Raw genomic sequence first — 26,834 nt, forward strand, 5'->3', positions numbered from 1 at the left:
GATGAACACTTTATATTCTTCTTACATTTTCTAATATTATAATGACAGATATTATGGCAAGCACCATAATCTGTTCCACTGCAGTGTAAACAGTGCACATCACCTCCCTAATAACATTGCAAAAGCTAGAGATGGGAGTTCATTATTTTCTTTGCCTTCTGTTGGGATATTGCTGATCCATGTAATTCCAGCAGCTGCAGAGATGTGCAGTGTTGGGACGGTGTCAGTGCTCTTCTCTGGGCAGTTGCACTGTGCCGATACTGGGACTGTACAGCTCCCAGTGCTGTTATACTGGAAACATAGGTCTGAAAAGTTCTATTTGTATGTTAATACCTGTTAAAGATTATAGGCAAGCTCATAGCTTTTAACTGGGAGGTGTCAGCTTGCTGTCCAAGCTGACGTGACAAAGCTGTACACTCAAGCAGGGTCCTACCCTTTCCTTGAGAGAGGCAAGGTCAGCAAGTCTGGGTCTTTTCACTTACATCTCACTTAAGAACAATAGCCCATTTTCAGCTTCTCCTCCAGTGACCGAAGCCAGAAAAGTCTGTAACATGGTCACAAATACAGGTAATAAGGAGTTTTCCAACTCAGGAGATTTCATTTCATGGATCCAAACACAGATTTATCTAAAACATGCCCTGGGAGTGTGCTGGTTTGGGCTGAACCTGTGAGCAGGTAGGGAGGACATACACAGGGTATGTGCAGCAGGAGGTTTGCCCAGGATGCCAGCGTTCAAGTTTGTGCTCTGTTGAATTCTGTATAAGACATGATTTTGTCCCTCTGGTGAGATGCATCCTTGCTGCCCTTTTTAAGAACCTGTTGCAAGCAGGCTGTTCACTCTGTGCAAAACTGCCAGAACTAGTGATCTCATGTGAAAGGAAGCACCGCTCAATGACTTTGTTTTACCAGCAGCTCCATGACCTGAGGATGTTTTTCTTCCAACATATACAGGAGCATTTAACCACCTACTTTCATGGGATGTGCTTGACTTCACCTACCATTATCACAATGACATGTTGGAGGAAGCAGAGCCAGCCATGGATTATATACAATACCCACAACAAACGTAACCAGGCTGAATTATCAGGGATTGAGTTTTGGGCTCCTGGAAATAAATTACAGTATTACATTTGTCATCTGCGAGCCTTTAACAGCCACAAAACATTCCCAGCCTAGGCCTATGGTCAACTTTAAGCAAGTTATATAGAGCACTTCATACTGTGATTAAGGAACTGGATTCTTCAGGCAGATGTGCATGTTGACCTCAATTTATCTTCAAACACTGTCTATAAATCCTAATGAGGGGGTGTCGGTTGTCTTTTAGGTTTGTTTGTGGCTTCTGGTTTTTTGGTTTTGTTTTTCATATTGGGAAATATTCTTATTTTAATAGTGAGGATCTGAAGCAAAAAATAATATAAGTATATTTAAAGTTAGATGAATGGAACTGTATAAACAAGAAAGGAACATTTTAAAATCATCTCTAGTTAGAGGAGTACCAGGAATTATATCATGTTCTCAGAATCCATCATTTACTTTCTGACACTGACACCAGCAGAACCATGATATAGTCCAAATTCATGGCCAAAGACATCCTACACTTGTGTCCAATACACACAAACAAAAAAACTAAATTCGATCCTGAGCAAATGCTATTTCAAGGCTTTTCCCTCCACACCTTTAAAACATAACTTTCACGATTTAAATGAAGTACTTCTGTTAACAGAGCTTAAAAAGGGAGCAAAAATATCAAGAGAAAGAGGCCAGCTCTTCAGAGGTCTATCAACCTGTATGAGCTACACTGCTTTAAATAGGGCTGGAGGACAAGAAAACCCTTCTCCTGGTGTGCCTGTCAGTGCCATGCTCCGTGCATTGCTGGAACCATGAGGGCTTCCTCTCTTCTTGCTAGCCTGACTCTCACATACAAGCCTGGGGATAGCAAGAGGACAGCTCTTTTTGAGAATTGGTCATGCCAAATAGCCAATACACAGAAAAGAGAGTTGGAACTCATTTTTTCCTCCTGGCTATGCCCTACATTAGCTCAGCCCAAAGCACCTCTCCTCCCCCTTCCTTACTTCTAGATCAGTGGTGACTCATCTGTACTTTTAATGGAGGTCTCTGAGGCTTAATTCATTATCTTAAAAGAGCTTTGGGAGCATCATATGAAGGATGCTAGAGAAGTGCAAAGAGGTAAGCCTTGTAGCTCCACGTGCTATGTACATAACTTTGTATTTTTTTTTCCTCCTTCTATAAAAACAAAAGTTGCACCTGATCCTAGAGCAAGGAGGGAGTCATTCATTCCCTTGACCCTTTACCTGCAGGGTATCTCCCTGTTGCTGTCTTGTGCATGTGGTTTGATAAAAGGGGGGTTCTGACATACCCAACAGTCGAACTTGTGTGACTGCACCGTGTAAAACGAAGAACATCCAGAGGGGCTGGGAACAGTCCACGCAGACCTGCATGCCAGTGCCAGCACCGTTGTGACTCAAATGCAGCTCACCATCTGAATTCACCATAAATCCCAGGATGTCACCACTCTGGAGGGGCACCACAACTCGGCAGATGGCCCAGAACTCCTTTCGGTCAACCAAGGACTCGGGGTTATATGGGAGGTCACCAGGGCGCAAGGTGCTGGGGTCACAGGACGTCACCCCATAGGACAGCGTCCCTGTGCGCACGGCGTTGGACTTGTTGATTTTGACGAAAATGGTTTCGTTGATCCGAAGGGGTCTGTTGGTGAAAACCAAAGTCCTCTCCTCCCGAGCGTGCTCCAGACGGGCCACGGTTTGGTCGTCAAGGATTTTGACGTGGGGTCCCCGGAGATGGTGGAAGCGGAGGTCGCTCTCCAGCTGGGAGGGGAGGAGGTGGGAGTGCTGGGAGTTGAGGGAGTTCTGTGGGATGGGGCATGTGGTGGCCGTCACATGGAAGGTCTCCTCCTGCAGATTGAGGTCGCACAGGCTGACCGAGAGGCGCGTGTCCTCTGTCTCCCGCCGCAAGGAGGGCCGGCGGATGGCGGTGAAGGAGCGGGGCCGCAGGCAGTCGGGAGGAATGATTTCACTGTCTGCGGGGAGAGAGAAAACAAAAAAGGGGTCACTTCAGAGAAAACATAAATGCCCAGAAGCTTGCAAATTGCTCTCGGTTTGACTGCTATGTTTAAAAGGGAAAATCAGAAACCTGCTGCCATTAATTTCCCCCTTTAAAACATGGAAGCAGAGTATCATAAAATGTATTTGCAATCAATTGCTATTTTTGTGCTTTCCCTATCAGCATCACCATTTTCAGTTTCTGAGCAGGCGGACTCAAAATCAATGGAAAGAATTGACCAGGGCAGGATCTCCTTGGAGAGAGGAAGCAAAGGGTAAATATCTGAAATACATCCTGAACGTACCAATCAATATCTCCAAGTTTTCATGCTCTTGTTATTGTCTACAGCAATTCTCATAGATCTAGGAAATAAATATCTAACTACACATTTTTTTATTTTAAATCAAATGCTATGTTCAGTTCTAATTTATCACCATGTGAAATTTAATTAATTCTTGAATATAATTAATCATCAGTGTTCTGGTGCTCACTGCAAACCAGTAGAGATATGGATTTCACAGTGCAGAAATGAATTTGGGAATATGCAGTTTTCTATAAATCACATGTAATCATTTATTATCTCCAAGCCAAATAATTAAAAATCAAATCCAGATACGTAACAAAGAAAGATGATGCTCACACATTCAAATCCGCCAGTAGAAATAGAATTGCACCTTATACTCTTTGTTAGTCTCACCTGCTGTTTCAACAGCTAACCAGCAATTTGATTCTTTTTCTAAGGAACATAACCACCTGCCTTTAACGCCTAAATTACCTTTATTTAACATGTCCATAGCTATGCTGTTGCCATAGACATTTTAGAGAGCAATATACTGAGAAAAATATATTTAAATAGATTATAAAAGTAATCGGAGACAATACAAAGATTTATACTTAGGCCTGACTTTCCAAACTCCAAGAAGCCCATGCCATCAAGAGACTATTCGCTGTCAGAAAACTGAGCATGTGGGTAAGTCCTTGCAAACACTGCAATAAGCTATGGTCCATGTTGACTCTTCCTCTTTGGGAGCTGAGCCTGAAGACTGTTGTGGCTCCAAGCCTGGGTCTAAACAACATGAGGTGGGCCCACTCCATACAACAAAATCCTGTGCAGGTGGCACAAAGCAACAGCACCAGACTCCAGCCTGGGACCTGCCACAAACACTGCACAAGAGGCAGAGGAACAGAGACTCATTCCTAACCCACCTCTTCCAGCCACATATCCTTGAAATTTTCTTCTATGACAACAAAAGAGCAGGAACTCAGATTATCTGAGGATTTTCCCAATGGTATGCACCCTCTCCTAGTACACCAGTGTAGTGGTTCTGTGCTGATGTGCCAAGGAAAAATGCCAGCTACTGAATACCCAACAACTCCTGCAATATCTGAGGTCTGACTAACAGCCTGTCCTGTCCTTCTCTTCTGGGAGCCCTGACAACAGCACACCCACACACAGTTTGGCCGCAATAGAGCTCTTTGCTTTGCTTAAACTGGTTTATTCCAGGCTCCTCTTTAAATAAACTGCTATTACAAGACAAGCAGAGTCTCAAAATAAAAATGGGCTTTGTTTCTCATATTTGATTTTCCCCATACTGATATTTCAGCTTCTCTTTCCAGAAGTTAATTAAAGAAAATGAGGAATAACTAAAATCAGAAATTACCCCAAGTAATTTCGAAGTGGGTCACATTAATGCTTTGTAATATATGGGCTAGCATTTGCATTGCAAGTGCTCCTGCTGGATAGAATTAGACTTATTTTACCCTCCTTTGGCTGGAAACCCACACAGGAGAACAAATTAATACTGGCAGCTGATGACGAATCTTTGGTGTAGGTGAATGTGTAGAGACCTTTCTGAATAGGAACAGAAGGTCCTCTCTATTTCATTCCCTGTAACTATGCATGTGCAGCCTGGCTGACTATTGTGATGTGTGGGTAGCTTGCAGCCAGAGTTTTGAAACAGCTTGTTTTCCACCAGGATGCTTGCATTTCCCTTTGGCTGCTGGACAAAATATCATTTTCCATCTGAAAAGAGGTTAAGAGAAATGGAGTTCTTCAGCCGGCAAGATACATGGCACTGACAGCAAACCAGGGTTACACATTCAACTGTTTTATTTAAATCCACCAGTAGCTCAGATGCCTAGCCACATAAGATGTCTCAAGCATATGGGATTGACTGTGAGACTTAGTTTATTAATGTTTGCAAATACCCATGGAAGAAAGGATTGCAGTTTACAGTATCTGAAGTGGCGTTGTGAAAATTTAGAGAGATGAGTCTTTAGGAAATGCTGGCCTGATCCAGGGCTCTATATTTTTATAAATCACAAAATACCCAGTCAAAGAAAAAAAAATCATCCCATTCAACACAAAATAAAACAAAAGTGGGATTTGTCTTTTGCGGTGGTAGGTAAGTTGGAAGAGGTGTGGAACATCATTTATCCAAAATAACTGATTATGCCCAAGGGTTATGAAAGAACAATTCTAGTGAAATGTGAAACGAGGTGACTTTGAGTAGTTTCTTTCACCAGAAGATACCTAGGAATGTGCTCTTTCCTTCCACTGAAGTTCCAGTTGTCACTTTTTAAACACAGACCAAGCTGTTCATGCTAGAGCAGCTCTTAACACAGCCAGACTCCTGCAGAACATTTACAACCTGCCTTTAATGCCTACAAAGGAGGGACTCTGTGTAGGAATGTTCGGGCACATTCATATTTGCGGAGACACACCTGGAGCATACATCAAAAAGATAGAATGACTTTATGTGATGAGACTAAAATACAAAACCGTCCAAGGGCCCATTACCAAGGAGATCACCCAGCTTCAGCCTGAAGAATCTAGAAATCAATGCCTCTTATTAAAAAGTCATGGTTATAACATTTCCTGTATAAGGCAGTTGGCAGTGTTTATTTGAGAAAAGTCAGCTTGTGAGACACCTCTTTGGGTGAGAATAGATGGACTTGTGAGTGACACCACAGCTCTCACTGGGTCACCAAAGCAAAGTTCAGCCCAGCTGGTTGGGGTACCACCAGCAAGCAGGCTGTGATTGCGGCAGCTCCACGCAGGCTGCCTGCCCAGGTAGCTTTCCAGAGAGGTTTTGCTGTGCTCTGCATCAGTGCAGTTATGGTGCCAATGCTGGATTTGGAGACGTAAAGTTTCTGGTAGAAAAATAGACATAGCCAAAGCAGAAAAGATTTCTAATACAAATTTTCTGTTCCTCAGTTGGAGAATCTGAGACACTAAATTTTTGTACAGGATGCCTAACTTCACAAATCCCTTTGTATCTTTTTCCTGGCTTTGTTTAAGAAAAAAAGTGAGCAGGAGTAGCAAAGTAGCACTGAAGGGCAGTTGAGCACTTCAGCCATCTTCTGTTTTCTTATCTAGTGAGGTTTATCTGCAAAATTTAGATTCCCAGCAGCTGATGCCTTATGCAGAAGATTACATTGAAATGTCTTCTTCAAACCAGAGGTTTCAAAGCTCTCTTCATTCCTGCTGAGAGGGCATGGAGGAGCCTCCTGCTTCGAGCAGGCTCAATGAAACTGCAGTAACACTTTACAACGGCACTTACAAGGAGCTGGTGAGCAGCCAGATACAGTTGTAATCGCTGCATCCAGATCAGAAGTATTTCACTACCACCTTACTTTTGAACTACTTCCAAATGTCGTCTTCTTAAAATCATGTATTTCCTTAAACAGGTGTAATACATATCATGCACATTTAATATGTCTGCATGCACATCCAAACACAAAGACATTTCTGAGCACCAGTGTGCACAGATAATCTCAGCCTCGCACAACCCCAAAGGGGATGTGTTGCTGTCAGACTGTCAAATCATAATTTCCTTCTTCTTTTTCTTTTTCAGTCCTATCTGTCACTTCCTAAAGGCGTGACTGTCCAAGGTCATGAGTCGCCAGTATTCACGCACCTGAACAGGATCTGAGAAAGCAGAGCAAACTCAGCACACACATGCTGGAAACTTGCGGAGTCCAGTATTTATTAATAACTGCAAGCTCTAGGGACACAGATCTCCTTCTCTTGATGAGTTTTCTGAGATTTGCGCAAGCCTATGGCCTTACATGAACTGTATATATTTAGAGTATGGGGACTGCAAACCTCCTCCAAAATGAGCTATAGAAGACCAAGTATAAATCAAGGAAACTCGATACTTATTACTACAAAAAACCCCGTAAAATTTGGGGACTCAGAGTGATAACCTAAGAACCTATCCTGTTTCTAGTTATCTTCCTTCCCAGGAGAAAGACATGATGAGAAAACAAGGAACAACCTAGTCATTCCTTCCATCTAAAGAACATTTCTGTGCTCAGCTACTAAGCAAAAAGTAAACAACTGGTAAGTTCAGAACCTTGCTGGTGTACTCCTTCTCTTCCTGTGCACAGCCCCATGTTCTTTCCTTCCTTCTGTTCTTTGCTTTACTCCTTCACAAGTGCATTTTTCTTCTCTTAATCCCTTGCTTCACTGGGTAATTGTATTTTTAGTGAGTACCAGTGCTCATTGTTTAATTTCCACGACTAAGGAACCTCAGAGGTGCTAAGCTACCCAGAGACATCTTGAAGCCAGTGGCCCTTACAAGAAAAATTCTATGTAAATGTACAACTGCAAAAGGATGTATACTCTCTTATTCCCACCATGCTAGAGGGGCTCCGTTCCCGCTCAGGAATGCAGATGAAGGCTCCTTTTCCCGCCATCACAAGGGGTTACACGGGGAGGATAGCTGGCCTTCCAATACCTGGAATCTTGCAATATTTCCTCCATGGTCTACAGCAGACTCATGAAGCTAATAGCCTATTTGGCAAGACTTTGACATTGCAGGGAGATGTCTTTGAAATACGAGGCAGATGTACCATGCCATAAAATAACTTTGCACTCAAAGGCAATTGGGAAAAGCAACCAGTCATAAGACAAGAAATAAACCCATGCTTCTGGAAACCTTCTGTCACTCATAGCTTCATATTCCCCATCATGGGAGTGCAGGTATTAACCCCAGCTCAGCCGCCTGCTTTGCAAACTCTGCCTGTGTTGTACTGTGTCAATCTTTGCCCCCTTGCTGACTCAGTCCTATAGAGCTGACGTATACTGGTGGGGAACTGCCACGCTTCAGTGCAGAAGTAGCCAGAACAATTTCTATACATTATAGCTCAATTTATTATGTACTTTAAGGTGAATGAGGACTAAAAATTCAGTAAAATGGAAACAACTTATATTCTCATCTATCCTTCCTAAAAGAAGAATGAAGACCACTGTGGCTGGGGGCAAGGAGTAATACACATTCCCAAACCCCTTTGGTTACCAGCTTGCCCGATGTGTGTATGGTACCCAGTCCAGAGCACCACCTGCACTGGTAAGAAGAGGAGAAGCCACGACCGGGTTTGGGAAGAGGCAGAGCGCTGTGTGTGGCCCTGAGTTCAAAATCTGCTCAGACGAAAGCATGACTGCGAGCAGATCTTCATGCAGCTTGCTGTACTCACGGTGTTCAAGACATCCTCACCACTGTGGGATGCTCTGCTCTAGGCTTCCTCAGGCTCTGCCACATGTATCTTAACTGTTTTATTGTACGAGGAGGAGCTAAGCAAACAGGAGAGTGAAAATTGCCCTTACTTAAAATAAACACAGGAGAAAAATTGAGAAGTGAAGAAAGCTGAGGCCATGCTCGCAGTCATTAAGAGGCAAAGCTCCACTCACAGAGCATGTCTGAAGTGCCCTTGCCTGCTGGTGGTGTGTTTGAGCAGACACTCATAAAACTATTTTTTTTTCTGCAAACTTGTACTCTCCGTGTGAGGTCTGGAGAGGAGGCTGGGCTCTGCCACACTCAGCGTAACGCTGCAGAGACCCCACACTCCCGGGTGGATGCTTCTGCTCTGATGCTGCACACAGGTTCCCCCCCCGCCTTCCCCAGCTTGTTACTGTTAAACCCTGAATTCATATGATCTGAGACCACTTCACTGTGTTTATTTCTCATAAACCATCAGGCGCCAGAATGCAGCTTCTCAGATCATACAATGAAGCCACTTTCAGAATATTATTGTAGCATGTGGGAGGCAAATGTTTAAAATCCCTCAAAGGAATGATTCAGACTAAAAACCTCCTTTGCCATATAGTTAGCAATTCACTTCTGCAAAGTACATTTCCCTTTATGAACAACTGAGAAATCAAACTGCCTGAGTTATTGCCTCAGATCAACCATTCCTTCTCCTTGAAAACACCCACATCAAATCAAGGACATCAGTTAAGTAAATACCTACTTATACAATACCTGCATAATGTGGATGTCTCTATTTCATTGACAGTATAAATGTCCCATTTCAGATAAAGCTGCTTTCTTCTGCTCTCACTGGTCTAGCTTTCTTTTAGCACATGCTTACAGCAATATATGCAAAACTACAGCCAACAGACAATTTTACTTGTACCAGCTATATATGTAAGATGCACAGGCTGCTCTTTAAGAGACACTAAAATCTGCTCTGGGGCAAACAGCGTCTGAGATCAGAAGTCAGCTGCTGGGCTCTGCAGCAGAAGACACTCTTCACCACGTAAACAGAAAGGATATAAATGGTGAGTGGCAGGCAGGAAGAATTAATTTTTTATTTTATAGACTGGAAACCATGGGATGGAATAAGCTGTCCAAGAGGATAGATGACTCCTCTGGCAGAGCTCGTAAGCAAAACTTCTTGGGGTTTAGCCCAGTGCACAGCAAAATCACCCCCTTTTCCATAGAGCACCCTCTCATTTCCTAATTTCATTCAGTGTCTTATTCTCTACATATTGCTCCTCTGCTTCCAACTGCAGGTCACTCCTCTCACCTCAAAACTCAACTTACTTGGGACTCCTGATCCATTATGGGATCCCAACAGTCAGGATGGAAAACAATGTTCAAGAATTCCTCCTTCCCCAACACATCAGGGCTTGGTATCACCACACAGTCAATGGAGGGCAAACATACATTTCATGTGCATTCACGTGGATACAGCGGGAGTCAGTGGCCACACACAACTTCTGGCGTCTTTCTCATTGCCATCTAGAAGCCAAGCTAACTGATATTTTATAAGAGCCATTTCCATTGCAGGAATGGCAGGTATTTAAACCAAGTGCATTTCTTTACTTGTGACCAACACAGTCCAAATTAACCTTCTGACAAGATACTCAGGTGTTTTTCCAATATTGCTGAAAGCATTGGAGAGAATTTCTGCTATAATCGAGAGGCAGAAGTCAAAGTCCAAGCACAAAGAGCCTAAAGTTGGAGTTTGCCTGTGGGAGAAATTATTCATGTTAACACTAGAAATTGTCACCAGATTTTAAAGCTGCGTTACCAAAGGCAGCAGACCATCGACTCTGTGGAAACAGTTGCAAGGCTACAAACATCTGCCACTTCAACAGAAATGAGTGGAAATCAACAGTGTACAATGAGCATCCCGCTGGGCTTGTCTTTGCTTTGTGTTTGCATATCCTTGAATAAAAATCAGCATTTCTTTCCAGGCATTTTGGAAGAGATTGAGCACTAAAGCTATTTGGTTTGCATTATTCAGTTTTGGAGAGGTGATCAAAAATGGGATGGAAGAGGAAAACTTAGCCTTTTAGTTGTTATCAATTGATATGTGTTTGATAAGTTTATTGTGCAGATCTGGTGGCTTCGTGTGGCCATTTAGCACCAAATCCTGCTTTGGGGGAATGGTGCATTTGTAGCATTAGGCACAGAGCAGCTGGTGTCCTGCCAGGTGAACCTCAGGAAACCCCTGGGATTTGTTCAGAATACTTTTCTAAAGACATAAATATCCTCCCTTGGCATACTGTAATTATCCCAGATTTCTTGTTACGGTTTGTTGATGCTGTACAAATAGTACAGAAAAAATATCACAGCAAATTAAATCAGGAACAAAAAAAACCCCCCAGATTCTAAAAGAATATGAGCTCAGGTACTGCCAGCCTCCAAGTTCAAATATTCAGAAAGAAAAAATACAAACTGCTGAGCTTTAGAGAACTGCAGCTTTTTTTAAACCAGAATGAACAATTGTGGTTTCCAGGTCAGCTTAGTAATTGAAATTATCATCTGCATATTCTTCAATAAAATCTAAGGAATGAAAGCACAAAATTTCATACATGAAAAATACTATAGCTAAAGGTACGAAGGTTGAGTACTGACTGATAAATTGTATTTTTGGCACATGTGCTATCTAGTAAAGTTATCCTCTGAACCAGTCTGGTTCATAATAAACATTCATACAATTCTGCGTAACATCTGTTAGCACGTCAAATTGATTTGAACATATGAAATGGCACAAAGAGCATAACTAACCTCATAAAATTAAAATAAATTACTGTTTTCCTTAGAAAATTTGAATGTTTTGAAAGGGCCTGACAGTAGATTATGAAGAACAAACTTTCATACGCATGTTACAGTTGTGCATTTTTTTTCTTTTCCACAAAAGCTGATGCTCAGAGAGAGTCTGCAGGGTGCTGGCAACTTCTGTGTTACAAACAGTGTGTTTTGGTTTTCGTTCAGGAAAGCTTTTCATTCAGGATATACTCATCCTCTCTGGCCACCTGTCCTGAAGACTGACAGATGTCCTTCCGACTGAAGATGTGCTTAACTACTGCCACGGCCACCTCTGGGTGCCAGCACCTCCACGTCTGATTCCCTTTATTACATGCATGGGTTTTCCCTTTGATGTTCCCTGACTCCTCACACAGTCATAGAAACAGGGTCTGAGGAGAAATCAAGTGCCTTGGGTTTTGTGGAGACCACCCAACCCCTGTTATTCACTCCTTAATCTATCTCACACTCATACACATGAAGTCTCTGAATTTTACTCCCACCATGATGCAATGATTCCCACCTCCATTGCCCTATGCCTGCCAGACTCCATGTTCAGCTGTTATTATCCTTCTTGAAAACCACAGCATCATCACTTTTAGGACCATACCTACATCATTTCAATTGCAGTCCTGCCTCTCTCTGCAGAGTGCCCCACCTTTTTTTTTTTTTTCTTCCACTTCCTCTTACTTTTTCCTCCAGCTAGAAAGTCTTTTCTTACTTGTTTTACTTACCTGGGTAAGACTTAATTCTTCCTGGAGACTGCAAATTGTCACTTTACCTGATGATTCCTGACCTTTAAGATGTAAATTTCTGTGTAGAAAGTTCTTTTTCTTATTGTTCTTCATGGGAAATTAAGGCAATAATTACAATTCCTGGTTGTCTAATAACTTCATAGAACCCTGTTCTCATACTCGGTGACTCCTGGCACTGTCATCCCTTTCACTCTCCTTTCCTCTTAGAAATTTTGACCTTCTTATCTCACTTATTCACGTAAGACAGTAGTTCACCATTGCATGCAGCACTAACCCCACAACTTTACTTCTATATACTGTGTTGCAGATAGCCATAGGCTCTCCAACAACTCTATTTCTAATCCTCCTTACGCTACTGTGTGAATGTTTCCATAGCATCTCAGTGCTCACAGCCAGTTCCCAAGCGACATCAGACACATCCCTTCATCCCCTGAATCATCTGACAGCAATTTTCTTCAAAACAAGTACTTTCTTCCTCCTTCCTATCCATCATCCTCCCTCCCGTGACATTTATGTATCCTGCGTTTATCCTTTTTTACTTGCTTTCATTTACCCCTGTGTCTTCACGCCAGGCATGGAGATGATGACTCCTTCTCCTACTTCTCCCCACGTTTCCCAGTGAAATGCTCCTACCATCGCTGACAGTTTTACAGCCAGCTGCTCTGGGAGAATTCAACCCACCAGCAACCACCTCCTCCCTGCCAAGGTCTCCCCAATCATCTTACCAAGCACCATTGCTTATTGAGCTGAATTAACGCCATCAGGTCTTCCCCCTTTTCCTTAGAAAATCTAGAAACGCTGCTGGCGATCACCTTCCTGGGCTCCCTGCAGGCACTGCTAAATTGTAAATCGCCTGGACGTCACAAGGATTTTACTGCCTCGCAGCTGCCTCACTAACCAGAGCTAAGAGCACAGCATTTTCTAGTGAAGACGCAACCTGTGAAGGGCAGTGATAATATGTAATATTTCAGTCAACTGCCTGAATGAAAAATAAAATAAATTGGAAAGATACAGTATTTCAGGCTAGCCTGAAACAAAGTGCTCAGCTTACCTTATTTCCTTTTATAAAAGCAAATGAATTCAGGACTGAGAGCTTCTCCAGTTGGTTACTGGGGCTTGTTTGGAAATCACTGCTACAATTTTCAATATTAAAATATTTCAAGACTTTAAATTGAAATATGTAATTTTGAAAACAGTGAAAGAAAACAGCTAGAGTTTGCCAAAAGTCTTCCAGCTTTTCAGCCATGACTAATTGAATTTACAGATCACCTCTCGTCCTCCAAGCTGGTTCCTCATTTAAAGATCCACCAACTGTATTTCTGAAAGAATGCACACAAGGCTATTTTTCCAGAATATTTTCTTTGTTTTAATTCCTAATTTCTCTTTCTTGGAGAATTTCTACCCCAGAATCCAGCATGAAGCAACTCTCAAAAATTTTCTGACTTATTTTCCACATGTACAAAACGACAGTGCAGCCTTTACATTCCATCCACCCCAGTCCTGTTCTAGAGCAGCAAGATGCACTCTCCCAGTTCTGCATGGAAACAGTGAATTAAGGTCTTGTTTGATGAGCTTATTTTCAAACAACACAATTATCACAGTCCGCACCAATTCAGAAAAGTTCAGCCTGTGTTTAGGTCTTTTCCGTTTCATGACAGCACTTAAACATCCGCTTCATCTAAACAAGTATTTATATCCCACTGAAGGCAACAGGAGTGACTCTCCCAAGCTCAAGGATTCCTCATCCCATTAATAGACTAATTTCTCTTCAGTTTCTGGCTCCTTCAGCGTCAAAGTTTGAAGCAATATTTGGTGACCATGTTATTGAGAACCTTTCCGCACATACTCTGAACTGTTGTAGGGAACTATCAAATCCTTTCTAAATAATAATAAAAAATGCTGAGCTTACATCAACTGAAATGTCATCACCAGCACCAGTGATGTCTTGCTCAGCCTAAGGAATCTGGGACCAATCCCAGGTCTGCCTGGGACCCAGTTATCAGAGAAGACTTGTCCTTCTCTCCACTCTGCTGAGTATAGCACCACTGCTCCTGGTGCTATAACAGATTTGACTTAAAAAAACATAAGTTTTTTTTCATTTTCAGCTGTAAAAATATTCTTTGTTTCCCAGCACAGATGCAGTCCAGTCATCAGAGCAAAAGTCTGGATAATACACATTTGTACTCACTCTTGTCCACCACAGGACTGTACTAAGAAGGTGCAGAGCTAAAAACCACGGGTTTCTGAAAGCTAGATGAGAATAAAAAGTAGATGATGTGCTCAAATTATCCTAATATCTAAAACAGAGAAGTAAAGGTTACTAGTGGCTGCATTTCTGTTCCGTAACTCTTCTTCATATCACAGTAAGCAAGGGAAAAAAAAATGCAAAGAGGAGTGTGGAGGACTTATGCTCAGGAGGAAGCCAGTGGATATGTGCAGAACGGGTCCCATGAAGCTGTACACACTCTGCTCCAGCCAGGGCTGAAGCCATGTAACCAGCCCCCTTCGCTCTGTGTCCACAGGAGAAACAAGGCACCTGGGCAGCTGTTGCCAGAGCCACCCCTTCATAGCCCAGGATCAAGTTTCCCTCCACACAGAAATATTATTTACAAGGTGGCTTAGGGGTGCCTGGCAGTTAAAATTGGCAAATCCCATCCCAGGGGAGCTTATGGACCAAATTAGACATAACACAGCAAGGGGGTACGACAAACACAGGGAAGAGAGGGGCAGGGTGAGACGGTAAGATGCTGTGTATATGCCTTGTCAGCTTCTATTTTTCCTGTTGAACACTGTAAGGACTCTGCATCCCCATGTATTTCTGCAAGTGTCACGCTGGTCTGTTCTGCTGTGGTCACTCAGCGATGACACAGCCCCTGCTGGGATGGGCTCCACAGTCTCTCCAGGCAAAAACGAACCCTCAACACTGGAGCTAAACAGCCCTTTTGTGAAGCTGTCAGTGCTGCCAGGACCGTGAAATCCCCCTGGCCAAGCGTCGTTCCCTCCACTAGGCTGCACTGGTGCACAGGCACCGTCTGCTCCCGTGCTCCGGAGAGGTGAACGGGCGGCTGCCGGCGCACCGACCGTGTCTAACAGAGCTTGGCATCAGCGGGGACATAGGGGCAGCATTTGGTCCCTGCATTGGCATGAAGAAATCATGGCGGTCATAAGGACTGCTGGAGTAGGCATGAATTTGTCCCGAGAGCAATAGGACTCAGAAATCTGGGCTATGCAGAGTCCAAGTTACATAGAGTCTGAGTTACATAGAGTCCGAGTTACTACAGACTTCTCCCTATACCAAACACACCACACAGACTTTACTATCAGGGGGCCAGCCTGACAGCACTGATAACAGAAATTGTCTCCAGCTGCCAGCCTGTTGACAGCCAGTGCGGCACATCCTGAGCTCCTGCATCCCACCGTGGAGACGTGAGGTTCACCCACCCCGTGCGGCCAGATCTGCCCCATTGGCTCTTCCGTGACAGACACCTCACATCTGAGAGCCTCCCGCTGCAGAAAAGCCTGTCCTGTCTGCAGAGAAATGAACAGAGATTGCCACCATGGCATGAATCTGCAGGAATGGTAATAAACAACTTTGATATCTACTGCATTTCGCTGCTTCGTCCTGCCAGAAGCATTTCACTCAGGTCTGTTGAAGCTGCCTCCGTCACCCATGCGCTCCCAGGCTCAGGCAATGCAAATTACTTCCCAAGTGGGGTTCACAGCACTTTGAAAATTCATATTTATGTGCAACATGAATCAAATACAATTTAATAAGGAAACACCAGAATGGCTGCTGGGTTCACTTTTACATCTATCAAATTTACATCTACACTTTTATATATTTTAAATCAAAACATCTACAGGGTTATCAGGTTTTATAACTGTAGGTGAAGATGCTGCAGAGCTGAGGGTGCCAGTTCATTGTTACACGGTGGCTTCACGTGGGGCCCAGCCGGCTGCAGCACCCATGGGTGCAAGTCAGAAGGGACAGCGTGGCTCACGTGCCTGCTTCAGGCTGTTCACTCCTACATTAACCCTGTGAGAAGCTGCTGACGAGAAGGTGTCATCCTCCAGCTCTGTCCCTAGGAGAACACAGCCACCTCAACACTCGTGTCCTCCTGTCGATTAGCCCCCATGCCCCAGCACATGTTTTGGGAGATGAGTCCCAGCTCAGGGTGTCAGGGTGGCCTTTCCCAGAGGCACCAGTGCTACAACAAGGTTCATGGTCCATTTGAAATTAGCCATCCCAAGTAACCTCCAGAGTCTACTTTCTTCACCTCTCAGCCCTCTGGGAAACTCTCTTCTCCTCAGAAATTTGACATTTTTTAATCTTGGCTTGTTTTCCAGGTCAGCAGTCTCATCCCTCTGCACTCCCAGTTGTTCTGCAAGGACGTGTTGAACGCTGTCACTGTCTCTGTGCCTTTGCCATCCCACTGAGTCTGCTCCACGGGTGGCTGGAGGCAGAGCCGCAGGAGCTGGCTCCTTCAGCAGCGGCTGCGCGCTCACTCGGAGGATGCTCTGCCACTGCAGTACCTGCCAAACCACCTCAATGCCATCACCAGCGCACATATGGCTGGTCCCAGGAATTGGCAGGAGGGGAATGATTCAAGGGACAGACACAAACAAGCTGGACATGGCCAGGATTAGCCACTGAGCCCTGCGGGCTCCTTCCTATTCCCTCTCTGGCCATCTCGGTGCCATGCCCATGGCCATGCATTGCCTGCACTGCACAGCCGCCTCTGCTTTGCTGGAGCTCGCAGTCCCTGCAGCTAAATTCAAGGATGGGCAATCCAGAACCATTAAGGAAAGGGATCGGGGTGGTGCCAGATAACACCTGCTGCAAAATCGACACGGCTGCAATGAGAGTACCCATATCTCAGCCTGCCAGATCTGGGGCAGGGTTGCACTGGGATTCACTGTTATCCCAAAACTAAAAAAAAACCCAACCAAACAAACAACAAACTTATTTTGCCCTAAATGAACTGTAGTTCTGTAGTTAACACTGGTAAACCTTGCTGTATCAAGCCATCTAACTCTGGCCTGCTGTAGTCCAAGGACAGTGTTCTGCCCCCAGAACAAGGTGCTTCTTGGTGGACTTCTCACATTATGAAAAAAAGGATCATTTCTCCCCAAAAAAAGAAAAAGGCACCTGTGAGTTCATGCACTCAAGCACCTCCCGTTATCAAACTGCATTTCGACTCCAGACCAAAAGTTCAGCTTAGGCTGCAGTACAAAGCAAGGACCATTTCTGCCTCGCACCAGCTCAGCATCGGCTTTCCCCCGTGCACATGGAGTGTAAACGCTTATAACTATTCATCTGGTTCTGTGGTTTTACATTGAAAATATGTTGCTATGGAGAGCACAGCACGGCAGCGTGCATCCACCACAGCGCATCACGGCAGAAGCAGCCCACAGCTTCTGCTGATATTTGCAGGCCCTCCACTGCCATCCACACAAAGGCTGAAAATAGACCTAAAGCTCAAATGAAGCATCTGTAACACTTCATTTCTGCTCATCCCTCCCCAAGGCACTGAGACTTTTCACAAAAATCATACCAAGCATCCCACGTACGCTCTGACGTCACCTCACCAATTCCTAATTCCTCACTGTACACATGCCTCGAAAAGGAAATTCCTTACAGCCCAACTTTCATTCTGTGTCCTATTTTTGTCTGGGAAGCAGGTTTCCCTCTGAAACCACCCACAGGTGCTGTTCAGTCCTTATTACCTTTTAAGCCACAACACAAAGCAAATTTCTTGTGCTTCTCCACCTTGTTGCCTTGCCAACTGTCAAGGATCTGATTTCTGTCATTTAAAGCTGACCTTAGCGAAGGGCATTGAGCAGCAGCAAAGTGATCTCCAAATACAGACGCAGTTCAGAGAAGATTGTTTGTGCCATTAGAGTCCCAGCCTTCGCAGTTTCCAAAACACATAGGCTGGGCCCTGAAGGATGCTGAGCATTTTCTGATCTCACTGACTTGATGAGACTTGGGAGAATTCAGCCAAAGCAATGCAGACTCGAGGCCACAGCCCCGTGAATGAAGGACACCTTTGGGGTTTTACTTTCCTATGATTTTTTAAAATATCTGAAATACTGTTTGTTTTCTTTCTCATATTCTGAAGGAATTGATAAATCTTCAACTGTACGGTAAACATGCAGCCATCAGCCCTTGATTTCTAAAAATGTATTTGTATTAAGCTATGAAATTATTTACAGTGGTCATAAACATCCTTCCAGCATCTGGCAGCTGGGAGAGGGCCTTGGAACTCACTCATTTACTCACATTGTAAACCACTTTCTAATAAATAAATAAGCTCTTAATATCTCACCCACAAAAAGAGGCACATAGTGTACAATACTATATTTAGGGGTCCTTTGGAGGTCAAGGATTCAGCAGCTGAATTTCTCTGAGGATCCTTCTTTGGTGAGTGTATGTTTATGCCCAAATGAATCGTCAGCTGAACGTCTTTATTTTGAAATCAGTTAAAAATTCTTCCGTTGCTTTGAATGCTGGAGAAGCAGCTGTTCAGTTCTTGTTTTGCCTGAACCAGCGTCAAATTCTGATCAAAGGGGCAGAGGGGGCACATAGAAAAGCCAAGTAAATGCTTGCTGACCCTTTAGTAGTGACCTTCCTGGGAGGCACTGCTGAGCCTCTGGGCTGGTTCCCAGGGTGGGGATGCTCTCCAGGCCAGAAGGATGCCCTGCGCCAGAGCCCATGGAGAGGGGGGAGTGTTGTGCAGCATTGCAAAGAGGTGCAAAATGCCATGCTGTGCTGGCACTGCCTCCCAGGTTTTACTGCAGAGGAGCAGTCAGGACATAGAATTATAGAATCATTTTGGTTGAAAGAGACCCACAAGATCATCAAGTACAACCATTAACCTAACACTGTCACTAAACTATGTCCCTAAGAATTTAATCTACATGTCTTTTAAACACCTGCAGGGCTGGTGATTCAACCACTTCCCTGGGCAGCCTGTTCTAATGCCCATCCTCTCAATGTTCCATCCTGCCTCTGGCTCAGCATCCACAGCCCAGGCACTGCCCGCCAGGTCATACAGAGCGGGGAGAAGAGAAAACAAGTATCCCACACATTCCATCAAATGCTGTGCGAGGAATGATCCATGTTAGGGCCCCTAGCGGATGCTGAAAGTATTTAACCTGATGAAAACATGATTTTCAACTTCTGTGAAATCCACCATGGTGCCCTTGAGGACACAGGAGGATGAGTGGCTGGTTCAAAGCAATCCTGGATTGAAAACAATGTGGTCAGATCAAACTTGGTCCAAAATTTGTGGTTTGTAAAAAATAGCAATAGCCTTTTACAAAACGTAAGGTAAACAACGACCGCTTCACTTATATAAAAATAAAAATCAAACTCTCCCCTAACTTCAATGAGATCTGGTTAAATGAAAAGATTCGCTAGCAAACAGGGCAAAAAATATTTCATTCACTCTTCCTGCCCCAGACATGGAAGAGAAGGAAGAATTAATCAATTATTAAAATCAGATTTATTTTAATCATGTGAGGTTATACTCATGAACAGCTGAAAGAAGAATTTTAAAATAGGAGCCCAAATGTAACCAGGTCCTACTATATTGCCAGGGGTCTGTGGACAAGCTCCATTTATCTACAATTGCCAATGTCTTCAGAGATCTCTGACAAACTGCAGAGCATCAAAGCTCCCTCTCCTTTCCCCTGCAGCTCCCATCTGCTCCACCAGGGAAGATGAAGCTGCACCAAGATGAACCTGGACCATGCAGTCCCCACCATGCACAGCTTGGATGCTTGGGACCCTTCCTTTTTGGTGGCGCAGCCAACCCCCCTGAGTGCCCTGAAGAAGCTGTCCCTGTAGCACAGCCGTGATGGTCTCCGATGTCTTCCCAGGCATCCAGGGAAGAAGGAAGCCGGTTGCAAGGATGCTGGTAGCAACCCCAGTTGGCCATAAAAACTTAACTGAAATGCAAAATAGCTCACCAAGACACCCAAGTTCCTATGAGATGTTTCCCTCATGTGTCCCCCTGTTCAGTCAGTGCAGAAGTGCTGCAGAAACCTCTCTCAAACACAGTGAGCTACGTCTTGCTATGGTTTTTTTTTTAAACAGCTAGTAATTACCAGTCAGCAAGGGACTACTCCAGTAAAACTAGGCAGAATACGCTGTTTTCTTAAGAAAGATAAACAAAAGGCAAATGCAATGGGATTGATTGCTGCTGGTTTTCAACAAAACCTTGCTATTACAATTGCAATACCTGAAGCAGCACAGACTGCTTGCTGATGATGTGGGGGGAAGTTGAATGAAAGAGCTGCTCTGTGTCTTCAGGAGCAATGGTCTGAGTTGACCCCTGTGTAACACTGCTTCACTCACCCCAAACAGGAACTTAGCCCTACAATTTTGATCTATGCATGAGCAGCATGAATAAATCTCATCAGCAAGGGTTTCCTGCAATTCCTGCTGAATATCCAGTCCTATTAGTCAACATCAGGCTCTGGGCAACATGAAAAATTGCAGAAATCCATCCTGGCTGTCACTGGAAATCAAAGGTCATCTCAAAAAGTGAGAGACTCCTTCCAGCTTTGGAAGGCATTCACATTTCAAGACTACAAATGCAATTGTCAAAGCTCTGCACATTCATGTGAAACAGGAAGGAAAAATAAGACCCCGGACAATGGGACCTTGGAGAAGTGGTGGAGGAATGGGGCTTGTCCTGGGAAGCTATTTGCCAAAATGTTAAAATAGAATCTGCTTACACAATAGATTGAAAAATGTTAACAGTCAAAAATGCGTTAGACAAGATATCAGACTAAAAACACTGGGTGGATTGTCCTGTGAGCATGTTCTAAAATAATTAATGGATTCTCCAAACTGAGCAAAATCGGTATTTTCTGTGGGGTTTCTACCTCTGCTTTCACCATTAAGGTTCCCTCCTCTCCATACCCACAACCATCTACTTCCATCTCATCCCATTCTCCTGTCCCTCCCTCAACCTGCTCCCACCCCTGCCCAAAGCTTCCCTCCCACCACATCTGTAGTCACCAACTGCACCATGTGAACAGGCTGTGCTTTAATTGTGCTTGAGAATAAGAGACAGAAAGCCAGGCTCCCCCGTTTCTATTCCTGTCCTTCACCCTCCCCACAGAGCGTTCAGGCAGTCATTTCTTCTCTGTGACCTGTGACTCGAGTCCTCCTCCTGCGAGCAGCTCACGATGCTCTGAACACCCCTGGGGGTCTGTGGGGAGCGAGGTCCCTGAGCCCTCAGTGACAGATCCCACACTCGCCTTGTTAAACGTTGAAGCATTTTAGGTGTTAAAAGGGAGAACATGCCCTTTTAAGCATTCCCCTGGGGAGCAGATGGCCAGCAGCTGAACTCCTCCTGGAAATCTGTGCAGTTTTAAGGGGGAAACGCAGCCTATAAAACTTCAAATAAAATCTATTGTAGACTGCGTAATAACCAGCAAGAGTCACATACCACCCTGTCCTTGCTGTTTCAGCGGCCTTCTTGTGGCTGAGCGTGAAGTGCTGTCAACATACCTGTCAGCCTTCCCAGGGCTGCAGGGGATCCTTTTTCCCTACTTTTGGAGGAAATCCTGGGATCGACTCTCCCTGCCCAGCCAGCTCTCTGCTTTGAAACTTCCACAGTGGCCAAATTTGTCATCACCATGCAGCATCTAAGTAAAATCATCAGGGACTTTGTGTCAAACACTCAGACCTGAGTCTCTGCATCTAGCAGGCACACAGAGGTATATCCTGGCTCCTCAAATTGAAACACAAAGTACTGGCTTGAACACATTGATGCTCAGTTAAGATGACTCTGTCAGACAGAGAGGAGACACTTGCCATAGCTTTCCAATGCTTCTTCACTGAGACCATCTACCATCCTGTACTGCAATGGTGCAAATGGGATTCCCAACATGAGGGTCTACCCTGCTTACACTTGAATATTCTCCTAGTAGATCTTTTGCAACAGGTGATGGACTTCGTGCAGAGTTACAGTGCTGAGTCTCCTGCCCACATTAGAGTAGATATGATCTACATACCTCTGGGATGCCTAGAATTCAAACACATCAGGTCCTGCTGACTTTTACCTCCTGCCTTGCATGTGTTCAACTGAAAAGGTTTCATCCCATGTGCAAAGGTGAGCAGGGTAAAGAGAGGACATACTCTACAACAGGGTGTTTGTCTTCACGCTTGCTCCTGCTATAAGAGCCACCCAGGTGGGAAAGCCTGAATGTTTCAGCACAGCTCCAGCTCTGCCCAGGCTCACCTGGCACTGCTCTGCATCTCCCTGCCTGGTCTCTGGTGCCTGGAGAGGCAGTGGGGGAGGATGGAAAGAAGAACAAGAACATGCCACTGAATGTCCAGCTGGAGGAATCAAGAAGTATTTGGCTGTTCAAGGGAATTGCCACACTTCCCCCTACACAGAAGTTGCATCTTGTGTTTGTTGTGCAACACAAGGAAGCACAGGGCCAGGAGAACAGGCCCATGACAACTGAAACAACAACAAATTCATTCTTCTCCTTTTTCCAGATCCTTAAAACACTGTGAATACAAAATCTGTAAGAGCTAAACTCCTTCCTTTGCAGTTTTACATTACTTTCAACATGGGTAATTATCTGTTTTCCAGAGAAGAAGAGATGATGGAGATGAGGCCCATTCTCCTGCGTATTTTGTATTTTTTGGATGTGCTGGATTGGAGGTCCTGGCTGATCTCTTCCTCACTCCCACGGGTGCAGTGCCAAGGATGGCACCAGGTGGTGGGGACAGTGACAGCCACTTTCAGCTGCAGCATCTCTTCCAATACGTGTTGCCCAGGTGGACAGCAGACAGCTTGCTCTCACCATTCTCCAAAGCTTTTCAACAACTCCTCCTTGCAGTCTGTGTGGGATCCACAGTCCTGAGTGAATTCCATTTTTAGCTAGACACACTGTGTTATTTCAGTGTAGCACTGTCTAGACAAGTTAAAAAAGTGTGAACAATTTAATGTATTACTTGCCCCTTGCTTTTCACGAAAATGGTAGAAGTCTGGAAGATTTCTGGTCTTTGCGCAGTGTTTGGAGGTTTTGTTTTTATAGATACACATATATATACGTATACAGAGCTGTAAATATTTATATATATAGATTTTTTAAAACAAACAAACAAACAACATTATATTCAGTTAGCGAAAGGGTTTTGTCTCACTGTTGAGATTATTACAAGATTCGGTAACTTATCTTTATTCAGACCATTCTGTGAATAAAATGGTCACTATCCTGCCTCCACTTGTAAAGCAACCGACACACCTTAGAAACAAGCAGCAGCAGTTATTAAACACAAGAAAACCATGCCTTTCACCCTGCTGAACTCCATCCAGCCTCAACATTTCCTAAAACTGAAAAAAAAAGATGAGACTGCAAAATGTCTTACATAAATTTTGCTGTCCCAGGAGCCTCCACAACCAGTCCAAAGGGTCAAAGTACTTCAAGAAACCAGATTCTTATGGGATTCCCAGCTCCCACTTCCAGATCTTGGTGATTACATGGAAGGAGGCCAGCATCACCCTTGACAGGTCCCCACCACTGCAGCAATTAAACATCCAAATTCGTTTGGGTGCCTGAGCCTCTCACAGGAATCCTCTAATGTTTTCCAGTGAAGTCTGGATAGGGAAAAGCCAGCCAGCAGCAGCAGCATGAAAACAACTGTAATCTGTTCAAATCTATCACACTTTTTTTTTTTTTTTTTAGAGAATATTTTCTAGCGTTTTCCCACTAAATACTGGAGATTAAGTAAGCAAAACTTCCCGATGTCTGCAAGAAGATACATGGACATGAGGGGAAACCCATGTGCATCCCCAAGTCCTGAAGGCACCAGCAAACCAGCATCTTCAGCGCCAACATGAAACCTGGCTCAGCACTGGCTGACCAAGGACTTTCAGTTCAGCATGGGCCACTCCAAGAAACACATGCAGTGGAACAAGGAATTTTTCCCTCAACACTTGGCAGAGCGATATACTAGCTATCTAAACTTAGACAATAAATACAGAACAAATTAGCTACTCCTGCTCCACTGGAATCCCAGAGGTGCTTTTGGGAAGTCGCTGTGCTCCATGCACCCATGCCGGGGCACGTGGGGATGCACCCAGGGAGCAAGGGACAGAGGTGCTGCTGCCTGGGCGGCAGCTGGGTGAGCACCCAAGTATGCGGATGCTTGTCTCCTCTGCACACATGTCAGCTCGGGGCTGGGAGCTCCAAAAGTGCATGTTTCCCACTTCTCCCAGTTTCAATCGGGGCCAGGAATAACAGGAGAGCAGGCTCTTCCCCAGCCCCTCCTGTCTTGGTACTGGACATGGCCAGTGGCAGAGAAATGTGCTTGAGTTACTAAAGCAAATGTTTTCTGGTGCCTCTGGGTGTTCCAAGTTAAGCTCAGACCACACTGCACTTAGCATGCGTGTTATCCAAACTAGTTCAGCAGGGCCTAATTCTGATGAATAGCTGCGTAGCTATTAAAATTGTTTTCCTTGAACAGCTAAATGGAAATGTGAAGGCGTGATGCTTGAGCTAGCATTTAAAATGGACTCAGGTAATCAAAACACCAGATTGGAGAGCACTGGGGGTTTTGGAAGAGCTGAGATTCAATTCAGCTTTGAACCTTTATTTTTATTATAGTCATCAATTCCCACCCCCAATAAATTAAACTAGCCCCAGCTCTTTACAGAGACTGGCTGGACCTGATCACATGGGTTCATACTAGTTGCTTTTACCTTTTTGGCCAGCAGTGCTCCTTGTGCAACCTAACACCATCTGTCTGTCGTTCTGTCATGTAACCTCCGGATGCCACTTGGGAAGAAACACGTCACTGGTCATCTCTCGCTGATGACATCTGAGATGCCGGCATCCTGGATCACAGCCTTCTCTCCGTTTGGGCAGCAAACACTCAGTACAAATTTAGAACAACAAACAACATGAAGGCAACTCTGGTACCTGGACATTATTTTCCTGCATACGCAGACAAGCTGCAAAGCATTATCAAAGAACTCCTGGTAAATATGTTATTCTGTGTAAGTGATAATAGGTACCTTTTAAATGTACACACGAGCAGTGCAGTTACACAGCAGAGCGATGGATAAACAGGTTAAAAGTATTAATTTTTTCTATTGTGCTAGCTTGATCCAGGACCTCTGGCTTGGGTGATGGTGTGACGGTCAGTGAAGAGCTGCTGAGGAAGTGACAGGATGCTGAAAAAATAACTGGTGTAAGAGATGCTGTTCTACACAGCCAGCATGCAGCAGGAGCTGGCGTGAGGATGGAGAGCCCGTGGTCCAGTGCGCTGCTCCTGCCCCCATCCACAGCCACTCCGATAGCGGGGCAGGTGGGGACAGGCCCATAAACATGAAGCCCCCAACCATGTAAAGTGGGAGGGTGAGCAGAAGGAAGGTGGCCCTGGAGCAGCTGGTTTCCTGAGCATGGCAGAGTCATGTGGCTCCCCAGGCAGAGCTTCTCCCCAGCCGCCAGCTCCAGCAAACTGAGCGGGCACTGGAGCCACGTGCCTGTGCACACTTCTGTCCAGAAACGCCAGCGCCAGAAAAACTTGGCTTACTACATCTGAGCAGATGAATATTTCATTAAGAACAGAAATATAATTTGGGCATTTAAAACAAGTAAACTGAACTGTATATTCATGTGCACAGAGGTAGCCATTCTGCATTAAGAAAGCCATCAGATAACGATCCTCACTGATCTGGTTTCCTGAGCAGGCTGAGAGCAAACTATAAAGGACTCCTCTCCAAGCCACATCCCTGCAAGGAGGCCTACTTTAAAAAAAGAAAAGGGAAGAAGAAACCATATTCTGAGCTCAGCCAATGTTATGCATACTTCACTAATTGTAGATACCCTGAAAAGCCCTATAGTAGACTCAACCTGGCTGCACAGGCAGCAGATCAGCAAGTGCTCCTTTGTGGCAGCCCTGAGCGGCTGCAGAGGGCACACGCATGCTAACTGCTGTCCAAACTGGACAAGAAGGCTTGCTTCCGTAACCATAGCCATGTAAAACAATTTGGTACTAAGTCTGGCCTCTGCTAGCAGTCCAACTTTCATGCTTCCTATAAAAACTAATAAAATAACAGCAATTTTCAATGCCCAGAGCACATACATTTCAGAAAACCTGCTGTTGTGTAATATGAGAGCAGCAGCACTGCAGGAGCTGAACACCAGGCAATTCAGGAGTTACTGAGAGCAAAGGAATAAGAGCCTGTATGTGGCCAAGCCACCCCGGGGAGGAATTGTCGATAACATTTGCATAGATCCGGTATCTTTCAGCTCAACAAATTCGAGCCATGACTCAGACTTCACCTAGGGACCAAAGATAATGCAAAGATGCATTAAATGCTTCTCATTTCTCTTTATTTAACCTTCACTGGCTGTGTCAGGACAGTACACACCAGATACGGGTGCTCTGTGTGCCCAGGGAAAGCAAAGCCCAAGCACTGCATGTGGCTCCCTGGGATGCACTAGGAAATTTGGAGGCCACGTAGCATATCTCATTAGGCTGCCCAGCATCACGCAGAGGTCTTCGGTACCCAATGCCAGTTTTGGGGATGAAGCTCCTCTCTTTCCAGGTATGGATGGCATGAGACACTCCACACTTTTGGAGAGGGCCCGAAACTCAGAGGCTCCTCCATGAAAAGCCACGGGTCAGCTGTAACAA

General features: G+C 44.6%; 1 protein-coding gene across 2 annotated transcripts in view; it reads right to left on the reverse strand.

The window, feature by feature from the left end:
- NEURL1 (neuralized E3 ubiquitin protein ligase 1) overlaps positions 1–26,834 on the reverse strand; it is a 153,570-nt gene that overhangs the window by 14,201 nt on the left and 112,535 nt on the right. For both annotated transcript variants that reach the window (XM_065639295.1, XM_065639294.1), the window contains one exon: positions 2,378–3,058. In XM_065639295.1, the coding sequence (XP_065495367.1) occupies positions 2,378–3,058 (681 nt within the window). The remainder of the gene's footprint in view (positions 1–2,377; positions 3,059–26,834) is intronic.

This window comes from Caloenas nicobarica, chromosome 7, assembly GCF_036013445.1.
Source record: "Caloenas nicobarica isolate bCalNic1 chromosome 7, bCalNic1.hap1, whole genome shotgun sequence".
Taxonomy (NCBI): domain Eukaryota; kingdom Metazoa; phylum Chordata; class Aves; order Columbiformes; family Columbidae; genus Caloenas; species Caloenas nicobarica.